The sequence below is a fragment of the Pristiophorus japonicus genome, chromosome 23 (genome assembly GCF_044704955.1).
Source record: "Pristiophorus japonicus isolate sPriJap1 chromosome 23, sPriJap1.hap1, whole genome shotgun sequence".
Taxonomy (NCBI): Eukaryota; Metazoa; Chordata; class Chondrichthyes; family Pristiophoridae; genus Pristiophorus; species Pristiophorus japonicus.
Genome location: NC_091999.1, coordinates 5,502,918 through 5,514,960, shown reverse-complemented (window position 1 = coordinate 5,514,960; position 12,043 = coordinate 5,502,918). Strand labels below are relative to the sequence as shown.

The 12,043-nt window shown below is 44.3% G+C and overlaps 1 protein-coding gene across 2 annotated transcripts; it reads left to right on the top strand.

Moving 5' to 3' along the window:
• The first annotated feature begins 1,269 nt into the window (after positions 1 to 1,269).
• Positions 1,270 to 11,616, top strand: LOC139235282 (immunoglobulin lambda-1 light chain-like). Of its 2 annotated transcripts, XM_070866424.1 has the most exons (6): positions 1,270 to 1,354; positions 2,433 to 2,789; positions 5,975 to 6,286; positions 7,108 to 7,191; positions 8,424 to 8,523; positions 11,226 to 11,616. In XM_070866424.1, the coding sequence occupies exons 1-6, from the start codon at positions 1,297 to 1,299 to the stop codon at positions 11,296 to 11,298; spliced, it is 984 nt and encodes a 327-aa protein (XP_070722525.1). In that variant the 5' UTR covers positions 1,270 to 1,296; the 3' UTR covers positions 11,299 to 11,616. The 2 variants fall into 2 exon arrangements, with proteins under 2 accessions (XP_070722525.1, XP_070722526.1); XM_070866425.1 differs by lacking the exon at positions 8,424 to 8,523.
• The last annotated feature ends 427 nt before the right edge of the window (positions 11,617 to 12,043 follow it).

The window sequence follows — 12,043 nt, the reverse complement described above, 5'->3', positions numbered from 1 at the left end:
CTCTTCCTATCATAGAATCATAGAAACTTACAACACGGAAGGAGGCCATTTCGGCCCATCGTATCCATGCCGGCCGACCAAGAACTATCCAGCCTAATCCCACTTTCCCGTTCTTGGTTTGTAGCCCTGTGGGTTACGGCACTTTAAGTGCACATCCAAGTACTTTTTAAATGTGGTGAGGATTTCTGCCTCTACCACCCTTTCAGGCAGTGAGTCCCAGAACCCCACCACTCTCTGTGAAGAAATGTCCCCTCATATCTCCTCTAAGCCTCCCCTTGAATTACTTTAAATCTATGCCCCTTGGTTGTTGACCTCTCTGCCAAGGAAAACAGGTCCTTCCTATCCACTTTATCCAGACCCCTCATAATTTTATACGCCTCAATCAGGTCTCCCCTCAGCCTCCTCTGTTCCAAAGAAAACATACCCAGCATCTCAAATCTTTGCCCATAGCCAAAATTCTACAGTCCAGGCAACATCCTTGTAAATCTCCTCTGCACCATTTCCAGTGCAATTACATCTTTCGTGCAATGTGGTGACCAGAACTGTCGACAGTACTCTCGCTGCGGTGTAACCAGTGTTTTATACATTTCAAGCATAACCTCCTTGCTCTTGTAGTCCATACCTCGACTTATAAAGGCAAATATTCCATATGTCTTCTTAACATTCTTAACCACCTTATCTACCTGGTCTGCTAAATACAGGGATCTGTGGACCTGCACCCCAAGATCTCTTTGTTCCTCTACCCTTTTTAGAGGCCCAGAAAGATCCCACAGACATGAATGTGATAATGACCAGGTAAGTGATTTTTTTTTTTGTTAGTGTCGGTGGGAAAATCAATATTTGCCATGAGCCGGGCAGAAATCCTTCTACTCATCTTCGAATAGCTCTGTGGGATCTTTTACATACAACTGAGAGGAAAGAATGGGCCTTGATTCGGTGAAGTATCAGCCAATGTTATCTGTTCAAGTCTCCAGGGTGAAGAGAAATTGTTACCTCTAAGGAAAGGCTACTACAAACCGGCCGTGGGAAAGCGAGACTCATTTAAGTTTTATTGTTTCTTTCACGTTTCTGGCCTCCTTTACATCCGGGCCTAGATTGTAAATGTTGCAACAACACGCTGGAGTTGGAAAGAGCGCAGAACACGGAGTCAGACCGTGAGAGTTGACGTAGGGGAAGTAGAGACGAGATGGATTCGCTGATTCCAATTCTCGGGAGTGGCTATATTTTTCTCGCTTCAGACGCCATCAGTTGCGTTGCCCATCCGGTGAAGGAGCCCACGGGACATTCTCGTTTGAAATGGAGACCGTGCTTTTGCCGCTGACACTCTGGGCTTATTTCTTGTCACTTTCGCAAGGTTAGTCTGCGTGTCTGCAACGGTAGAACGGAATAAAAGTCCAGCTTAAAGACAAAATATTGGTAGTGTTGCAAGAATTATGGAGACGCAGCATTAGCAACTCTGTTATGTGACTATCGCGATTCAGGGCTTTGTGATCATTTGTCGACTGAAAATATTTGGAACTGTGAATTTGTGTATTGAGAAGACAAAATATTTACAGAATTTAGAAAAAAAAAGCACAGAGATGAAAAAGAACCGGAGGGGAACTGAGTTTATTTTTACACAGCGAGTTGTTATGATCTGGAATGCACTGCTTGAAAGGGCGGAGGAAGCAGACTCAATCTTCAAGTTGATATTTACTTCAAAGGGGACGATTTATAGGGCTTTGTGGAAAGGGTAGGAGAGACGGGGACTAATTGGATTGTTCTTTCAATGAGCCAGCACAGGTATGGTGGTCGAAGTGGCCTCCTTTTGTGCTCTATGACTCGGCCATTCACTATTTCGCAACGCCAGCAGAGAACATGTTTATTGGTCCTGGTTCGTTGACCCGCGGTACACATTACTTGTTTGCTCAACCACTTCAGAGCACGTTAAGAGCCAAGCACATGATGTGGGCCAGGAGCCGCTTGTAGAGCGGCAGGTTTGATCCATGGACTATTTGATGCGCCAGTGGGGTTTATATAACCATTCGACAGTTTTCAGCGTGTTTTCTGGCGATGGTCCAGCAATTGCCGGATTGATTAAAAATCAATCTCACAGTCTTCTGTGTTGACGCTTGAACGTACCACCCCGAGGTTGATGTTGGTTGAGGGTTCAATATATCTCGAGACACTGTTGAGAACCTGTGCGGTGGGGTAGTTTCCGTCGACCTGAGACGACAGACAGGGCCTCGGTTTAATGTCTCAGCTTAAAGACGGGACCTGCGACAGTGCAGCGTTTCCTGAGCCCTGGCACTGGGAGTGTCGGCCCAGATCATGGGCTCAAGTCTCTCGAACAGGACTTGAACCCAAACGGCGGAGTGCTTCCACGAGATAAGTGTGACACCGATTCAGTTTCCATCGAAAAATCATTACCTTCTGACTATCCTGTTTATTAGAGGCTCACTCGATCGGGACATTGGGGCGAACGCCGGTCAATATGTCAGTGGCCGAAGGGAACCCGGTGGAACTGCCGTGCGTGACGAGCGCAACTTTGGCCGAGTGGAACTTGCTGTTCTGGTTTAAGCAGGAGAAGATAGAGCGCGGCCCCCTGGTGCTGATACTCAGCAACAAGCGAAAACAACTCACAGAGGCAAGGTATCAGCTCGTCAGCCGCGATCAGAAGAAAACCTCCTTAAGAATCCAGAACGTCGTAAATAAGGACAGCGGGATTTATTACTGCGTCTCCAAGAAACAGGAACCGAATTTAGACATGCCCATGTTCGGAGACGGAGTCAGGGTCATAGTGGAGTCAAGTAAGGATCAAAACTAATATTTTCATTTGTCAATCACTTTCTTCTTTGTATTTCTCTCTCGCGGTATGCCCTTCCTGCCCTCCCAATCCCCCTTAAAACCCAACCAGTGACGATGTCCTGGGAATATGAACACATAGGCGGCAAATGGCCCCTGGATCTTTCCCGATTGCTCTTTCTTTCCACAGGACCACAGGAACACAGGAGCAGGAGAGGGGCACTAGCCCCATATCCCTTGATTCACTTAATATTCAAAAATCTATCGATCTCGGTTTGGAATATACTCAAAGACTGAGCCTCTACAGCCCTCTGGGGTAGAGAATTCAAAAGATTCACCACCCTCTGATTGAAGACGTTTCTCCTCATCTCAGTCCTAAATGGCCGACCCCTTACTCTGAGACTGTGACCCCTGGTTATAGGCTCCCGAGCCCGGGGGAAAATCCTCCCTGCATCTACCCCTGTCAAGCCCTGTATGTTTCAATGAGATCACCTCTCATTTTTCTCAACTCTGCAGAATATAGGCCTAGTCTACTCAATCTCTCCTCATAGGACAATTCCCCCATCCCAGGAATCAGTCTGGTGAACCTTCGTTGCACTCCCTCTGTGACAACTATATTCTTCTTTAGGTAAGGAGACCAAAACTGTACACAATACTTCAGGTGTGGTCTCACCAGGGCCCGATATAATTGCAATGAGACGTCTTACTCTTATACTCAAATCCTCTTGTAATGAAGGTCGCATACCATTTGCATTCTAAATTGGTTGCTGTACCTGCCTGCTTATCTTGTGCTTTGCTAAGGAGAACACACAGGTCCCTCTGAACACAAACATATCCCAATCTCTCTCCCTTTAAAAAATACCCTGCTGATCTATGTTTCCTAACAGAGTGGATAACTTCACATTTCTCCACATTATATTCCATTTGCCCTGTTCTTGCCCACTCACTTAGCCACTTGATATCCCTTTGAAGCCTCTTAGCATCCCCCTCACAACTTACATTCCCACCGAGGATGCCATGTGCTTTTCGAACAGACTTCATAACCTGTCCTGCCACCTTCAAAGGTCTTTCTGTTCACCTGAGCCCTTTAAAATTGTATCAGTCCGTTCATGTTTGCCTCCCTTCATTCTTCCTACCAAAATGCATTTCTCTGGAACTCTCTCCCCAAAATTATCGAGAATGCGTGGGGTCAATTGAAATTGTCAAGTTTGAGATCTTGTTATTTCAGGTAAATGTATCGCGGGATAGGGTCCAATGGAGTTGAGGTAGAAGATCAGCCATGATCTTATTGAATGCCGGAGCAGGCTGGAGGGGCCGAATTGCCTACTCCTGCTCCTAATTCTTATGTTCGTATGTTCTTTATTAATAAATGCATAGCGTACAAAAGCAAGGAGTTTAAGCTAATCCTCTACAAAATGCTGGAGTATTGTGTTCAATTCTGGGCACCAAACTGCAGGAAGGCCATAGAGAGGGTGCAGAATCATACGCGGGATGAGGAACTTCAGTTATTTGGAGAGAATAGAGACGTCATGGTTGCTCGCTTTAGAGCAGAGACGGTTAAGTGGAGGTGTTCAGAATCATGAACAGTTTTGATAAAGAAGGAGCGGTGGTTCCCAGTGGCAGAAGGATCTGTCAGCAGAGGACACAGATTCAAAGTGATTGCCAAAAGAACCTGAGGCAACACGTGGAGTTTTCTTACGCAGCACGTGATCTGGAATGCACTACCTGAAAGTGTGATGGGGGCAGATTCAATAGTAACTTCCAAAAGGGAATTGGATAAATACTGGAAGACAAAATACAGGTATTTGGGGAAAGAGCAGAGGGCTGGGTCTGACTGGGATGGCTCTATCAACGAGCTGGCACAGGCACGAAGGGCAGAATGGCCTTCTTCTGTGCGGCATCGTTCTGTGATTCTTTGATTTTCTTTACCCTTTGTGTGAAAAAAACATTTTCTGTTTCTCTCGATAAATCCTATCGCTTCCCTTCACTGTTTGGAACACCTCCATTAGATCATCCCTCAATCTTCTAAACTCAAGGGAATATAAAGCACATTTATGCATCCTGTAGTCGTCAGTTAGCTATTTAAGGCAGAATCCTTTCTCTTCGATTTTAAGTCATCCTTTACTCTTGTACCTGGGTCTTTAATTATCCGTGCATCAGCACTTCTATAACCCTCCATGCGTCGGAAACAAAAGCTTTTCACCGTCCCTACACTGAGTTATTTTCCAGATATGCAGCTCGTTAACCTGCCTTGTTTATTCTACCGTTGGCAGTATTGTTGAAACATAGAAACATAGAAAATAGGTGCAGGCGTAGGCCATTCGGCCCTTCGAGCCTGCACCGCCATTCAATGAGTTCATGACTGAACATGCAACTTCAGTACCCCATTCCTGCTTTCTCGCCATACCCCTTGATCCCCCTAGTAGTAAGGACTACATCTAATTCCTTTTTGAATATATTTAGTGAATTGGCCTCAACAACTTTCGTGGTAGAGAATTCCACAGTTTCACCACTCTCTGGGTGAAGAAGTTTCTGCTCATCTCGGTCCTAAATGGCTTACCCCTTCTCCTTAGACTGTGACCCCTGGTTCTGGACTTCCCCAACATTGGGAACATTCTTCCTGCATCTAACCTGTCTAAACCCGTCAGAATTTTAAACGTTTCTATGAGATCCCCTCTCATTCTTCTGAACTCCAGTGAATACAAGCCCAGTTGATCCAGTCTTTCTTGATATGTCAGTCCCGCCATCCCGGGACTCAGTCTGGTGAACCTTCGCTGCACTCCCTCAATAGCAAGAATGTCCTTCCTCAAGTAAGGAGACCAAAACTGTACACAATACTCCAGGTGTGGCCTCACCAAGGCTCTGTACAACTGTAGCAACACCTCCCTGCCCCTGTACTCAAATCCCCTCGCTATGAAGGCCAACATGCCATTTGCTTCCTTAACGGCCTGCTGTACCTGTATGCCAACCTTCATGACTGGTGTACCATGACACCCAGGTCTCGTTGCACCTCCCCTTTTCCTAATATGTTTTCCTAAAATGATATTAATCTAATGGTTCAATTAACATTTATTTTGCTGTTGCAATTTCTGGTTGGTCCTTTGCAGAGGTACATTTTCGAAAGATAGTGAGGATTAGTGAGTATTTTAATAGTGCGCCAGGTAGTGACGTTTTTAAATTCCAATTACAGAGATCGCCAAACATTCCAGGCCGCAAATGCGCCTCTTGTTCCCTCCACGGGGCGCCCTGATTGAGGGCACAGTCGCAGCCGCAGTTTGCTTGGTGACGGACTTCTATCCGAAAGAAATAACAGTGTCCATGAAGACTTCGTCCTCCGCAGTCAAGAGGTTTGGGTCAGCCCCTCTGTACAGAGGAGACGGCAGATACACAGCCGCTGTTTTTCTACCGATGGACCAATGGAGACCCGGAGATGTGATCAGTTGCAAGGTGAATCATGCCACGGCGCCGAATGGGACAGTCGTGCAAACAGATTACGGAAAAGGTGCGTTTCAATAATTCACCGATCCCGTGATCCATTGGAGTGTATTATTAACAAAGGACAGATAATAACAGTGGCTCAGTTATTACACTCTCAGTCTGAAGGTTGTGGGTTCGAGTCACTCTCCAGAGACCTGAAAACATAATCCAGGCTGTTCGTGTGAGCTTGCTGTGCGCTATCGTCCTGTCTCGTCTCCTACACTACAACAGTAATTCCACTTCAAAAGTACTTCATGGCTGAAAAGCGCTTTGTTGCGTCGCGAAAGGCGCTATAGAAATGGAATTATTTCATTTTTGACAACCAGGGGGAAGAAAGAGGGCATAAAAGTTCCAAGTGAAGTCACTGTTAAGTCGGCAATTGCCGCAGTCGGTGTTTCACACTTTAGGGTCCCACAAAAGGCCGAGTTAGTTAAGCAACCAGTGAAATTGCCTTCAATGCGTTGAGTGAGGGGTCATTGTTGGTCAGGTATTAGGGACAACTGCCGACGCCTTGTGATACCTCTTACCCGTACCTAAATAGACCTGCGGGGCATCGGCTAGCCGTTCCGATAGGCAATACCATCTATATTGCAGCGCTTGGCCCCGACCTGCACCGAGGCCTTGCCTTCCCTCTCAGGTGGGATGTAAAATATCCCACGGCAAGAGTTAGAATAAGCCGAGATAATATACTGCAAACCGGGACTGGATGAAAACCGTCCAGGGGACCGAATACAGCAAAGTGAAAGTGCGAGTCTTTCTTTGCATCTCTTGTGAAGGTCAATATGTTCTTCTTTGAAGTCTCAGCGAGTTGTGAATCATGTCAGTATTCTATGTATTTTTGTTTAGGAACGGAGGGGCGGAACTGTTCAGAGAAGGTCTCTCGGGATCAATCCATCGATTCACGGACCGGAATGATGCGACATACCAGAGGTGGTGTTAAATTTTTATTCTGTATTACATTAATAAATTGTCTGATTCAATATTTCTCCCCACGGGTAATACCTGATCCCTAACTACATGGAAGGAGTTCAGTATCACGTCACAATCCAGGGATTTCAGCAGAAGGTCTACCGAGGGAGCCCTGCACTGTCGCAGATGTCGTGTTTCGGATAAGACTTTAAACCGAGGCCTTGCCTTCCCTCTCAGGTGGATATAAAATATCCCATGGCAAGAGTTAGAATAAGAGGAAAGTTCTCCCCGATGACCTCGGCCAATATTGAGACTTTAACCAACACCTAAAAGCAGAATGTCTGGTCATTATTATATTTCTGTTTCTGGGATCTTGCTGTGCGAAAATTGGCTGGCATATTTCCCTACATTACAGCAGTGATTACACTTGCAAAGTATCACATTGACTGGAAAATGTCTTCGGACAAGCTGAGGTCGTGAAATCTGGTATATAATTTCTCAAGTAAGGCACTTCAGATTGTACATGAAAAATTAGGCTGGATCAAATATTAATTAACCACCTCACGAAGTCGCAGTGTTACTGTTTAAAACGTGTCCACTAACTATGCAGATGAAATCTCTTTCTCTCAGCATTCTGCTTTTATTTATTGAGTCTTCCTGCATTGTAATATTCTGAGATATTGAGGAGTTTAAACATTCATATTTCCTTCTCGCCGCCCGTACCTATTATCAACAAAGTAATGGACCATGCTTTGTAAATAATCGATCTGGAAACACAAACAGCGCATATGGATTTCTATACATATAATGGGAACAAATGCATGTAGGTACTCACCACACTGACATATATATAGACACAACCATACACACATACAAAACACACATAACCACACAGACACACAAACAAACAAATAGACACATATACACAGGGAAAGACACATACACACACATGACCTACACACACACATGCACAGAAAACAGATAGACACACGCACACATTCACACATTAAACACACACACACATATATATAAGCACACAGCAACACACAGATAACATACACATACAAACAGATAGAAACGCACACGTGCACAGATACAAATACACCTACGGACACATGCAGATGGACACATACGTGTGTAAATATATGCTATTATGCTGAATCGTTCTTTAAATAACACACTGTGTTGATACGTTGCAAATTCAATATTGGGTGAAATTGTTTATTTTCACTTTTCTATCCCCCGCGAGGCAGGCATGACTGAAATGGGACTGTCCCTTCTCTTCATCAGACTGCTCTTGGTCAAGACTCTCGCTATCAGTGTGCTCATGACTGCACGTGTGTGGCACTCTAGGTAAAATTGTTTGAAATGTACAAATGAATAGGTCATGGGGGAGCTGAGATTAAGTGAGGTACTTCTAACTGATTGCACGCTCATAGCACTCTGATATAAACTAACGGTGATATCTGACACTTTGAATTGCAAACTCTTCAGGTGATATACACTGTGGGAATTGGAAATCCAGAACACTTCTAAATTGTATTTTCCATATTCATTATTCTAACTGCGGCCCGGATATAAATGAAAAATATTAGTTGGGTCTATACAACAGTCTGGCAGCTTTAAGGAACACCCCCAGCCTACCTCCCATCCTCAATCCACAATGTATCAGATTGACTTAATATAGTTTCAATTTGCGGCCATTGGCTTCCTCTTGTGGTAATAACCATGAGGCGATGACGCTCATGTCAGGCCGGACAATATTGGGAGTCCCACGTTTTGAGCTTTCATCAGTTGGCAATACATTGGCAATATGTTGCTGTTTGGAGTTGAGTGCAATTATTGAGCTCCAATAGGGGAATATTATGATGTCAAAAGCAAGCTGTGCCTGACCAGGGATTGCTGAATTGAAAAGTTTGCAAAGATCTTTAGTCCATATGTAACCATATTATACTTGAGTTTAGAGTATTTGATGGAATAGGATAGAGATATATTCCGCAAGTGAGCAATGATGAACCCAACATTGGGGTGTTTTATGGGGCAGAATAAATTAAGTTGGGTTTCATTTCACTGGTGCAGTAGCCGACATCGACGTGTTTGTTGTAGCATTTTCTTCTGTATCTAATCCGTGCTGTACTTGCCTTGGAAGTGTTTAGTGGCACATGTTGGACTACTTTATTGTTCTTTTTCGTTTCGTTGCTTTAAACGTCAGATTGCACACACACTCTCAGTTGTAGCACTGCAGGAGCAGGTATTTATTGAAACTTCATAGTTAACAAAACCTGTATGAGAGCTAGTGAGAAACACTTCACAATTCCAATGAGCGCTGATTGCATTTTGAGACATGCACGATCTGATTCCCGTGTGTGCTACTAAAACCGTTTTTACTTACATTTCTTATACTAAGATTGACTTTGATCACTATGTTCCATGCATACTATTATTAAATCAATATACCGCAAAGGTACATAGAAATGCTAACAGAATAACAATGTAAATTAAACAACCAGGCACTCAACTCTTCTGAAATTGCTTTATTGCCACAATCAACCCTTCCCATTGTAATTTATTACTAAAACACATCGGTGACCAAATTGACACATTTGAATGTGGCTGACTGACTCTCACATGTCTAGTATATCCTTTACTGTGAGCACACCATCTGCGTGAAACTATTACCGAATTTACAAGCCATGGACAGCAGGAAGCCGTTTGATCTTTTAACTCAGCTGATTTCACAGACTACACAGAGCGCACAGCGAAGTATTCGGGTAATATGGACTTTCACTTCGAAATTACTGCGTACAGGGAGCTTTATTCTTTATCTCACCCGTGCTACACCTGCCCTTGGAGTGCTGGATGGGGACAGTGTAGAGGGAGCTTCATTCTGTAACTAAACAGTGCTGCACCTGCCCTGGGAGTGTTTGCTGGGACAAGTATAGAAGGAGCTTTAGTCTGTTTCTAACCCGTGCTGCACTTGCTCTGGGAGTGTTTGATGTGATAGTATAAATTGAGCTTTACTCTGTGTCGGCTGTGGCTCAGTGGCTATCACACTCGCCTCAGAGTCAGAATCTTGTCCGTTCAAATTCCCCTCCAGGGACTTGAGCACGTAAATCCAGGCTGGCACTCCAGTGCAGTGATGAGGGAGCGCTGCACTGTCTGAGGTGCCGTATTTCAGATGAGACGTTAAACCGAGGCCCTGTCTACTTTCTCACGTGGTTGCAAAAGATCCCATGGCACTATTTCGAAGACGTGCAGGGGAATTATCCCCGATAACCTGGCCGATATTTAGCCCTCAATCAACATAACAAAACCAGATTATCTGGTCATTGTCATATTGCTGTGTGTGGGAGCTTGCTGAGTGTAAATTGGCTGCTGCATTTCCCATATTACAACAGTGACTATACTCCAAAAGTACTTAATTGGCTGTAAAGCGCTTTGATACGTGTGGTAGCCGTGAAAGGCGCTATATAAATGCAAGTATTTCTTTCTTTATCTAACCTGTGCTATACTCACCAGATGAGTGTTTTTTGCGATAGTGCAGAGGGAGATTTCCTGTCTTCCAACAGCTTCTGAACCCAATATTTGTGTGTCTAGTGGAATGTTGTAAATGTGAACTTACATTGTATTTAGCCCACGCTATATCTGGCGTCAGAGATTTTAGTGATGCGGCATAAATGGAGCTTTGCCCCGCATCTGAGCGCTGCTGTATGGGAACTTGAAATGGTTGGCGGGACAGTGCAACGCCCCAGCACAATTCAATTTAGCAAGTGATAACTGAGGTATAATCGCTGACTAGAGAGAGAAGCAGAGATCGAAATATAGAGAAAGAGACACAGACACAAGCAAAGAGAGAGGCACACATACAGACACACAAAGAAACCGTGAGGGAGAAGAGGCAGAAACAGAGAGAGAGAGAGTGAGATAGAGAACGAGACAGAGAGAGAGAGCGATGGAGAATTTGAATGTTCACCTATAACCACAAAAACATCGTTATTAACGCTCCAAGCATCCTGATTTTGCACTTACACTGACTTCCTCTGTTCCTTCTCCAGAACGGCACGGGCGGACTCTCAAAAATGCGAATATCAGAGCGCTACCACCAGCAGACAGCACCATGTGTTTTAATCTTTGTCAGAAACACGAATCTCAGAGTGGTACAACCTGCAGAAAGCACGTTGTGTTTTAACCTTTGTCGGAACTTATCGTTTTAATTGCAGAAGGAAAGTGTCGCGTTTTCCTCCGTCACATTTCTGTCGAAAGCCCTTGTTCCTTCCCGCGCCGGGACTGTGAATTTAATCTTTGAATGTAGAGATTTCTGCTTGGACTGCAACACTGTGAAAGATGATCTGCTTCACTTCGTCTGTCGTAAAATCCTTCAGATTTTAGTAACGTTGAAATGTGATATCAGGTGGCTTGGAAATGATAAAAAAAACGGTTTCAAAATTAAGGTGATCATTTGTTCTGCCGCCTCCCGTTAGATTTCAGACTTTTCTCCCTGTTTTGGTCAGAAGCATTTCTACGCAGTTTACATATATTTTGTAGAATTTATCAATCAACGCATTTTCTCTGCCTCGCTCTGTCTAAATTCTCCGATTCCCACATGTGATGTCCATGCAGATTACTAAAGCCTTACCCCAGTAGCTGTAACTATGGATGATTCGCATTATCCCGCTGTGTCCTCGGTGTGACCACAAACTGCATCAACCAGTTTAGTGTAAACATCCGGTACAATTGGGAGAATTTTATCATCAAGGCGACCGCATAACAGTTACTGATGCTTCACTAAAAGTGGCAGCGAAAGTTGACTTAAGGGCACCCCGCTGCTAAATACTGCTTTAAGGTGAAAGCAAACGCACTAAATTTATCAGAG

Bases quoted from the DNA above. Each gene is read 5' to 3' on its own strand.
- LOC139235282 (XM_070866424.1), top strand. From the start codon at position 1,297: ATGGAGACCGTGCTTTTGCCGCTGACACTCTGGGCTTATTTCTTGTCA. The intron at 2,790-5,974 runs GTAAGGATCAAA...TTCCAATTACAG, and splicing joins CAGGGTCATAGTGGAGTCAA to AGATCGCCAAACATTCCAGG. The intron at 7,192-8,423 runs GTGGTGTTAAAT...CCCGCGAGGCAG, and splicing joins AATGATGCGACATACCAGAG to GCATGACTGAAATGGGACTG.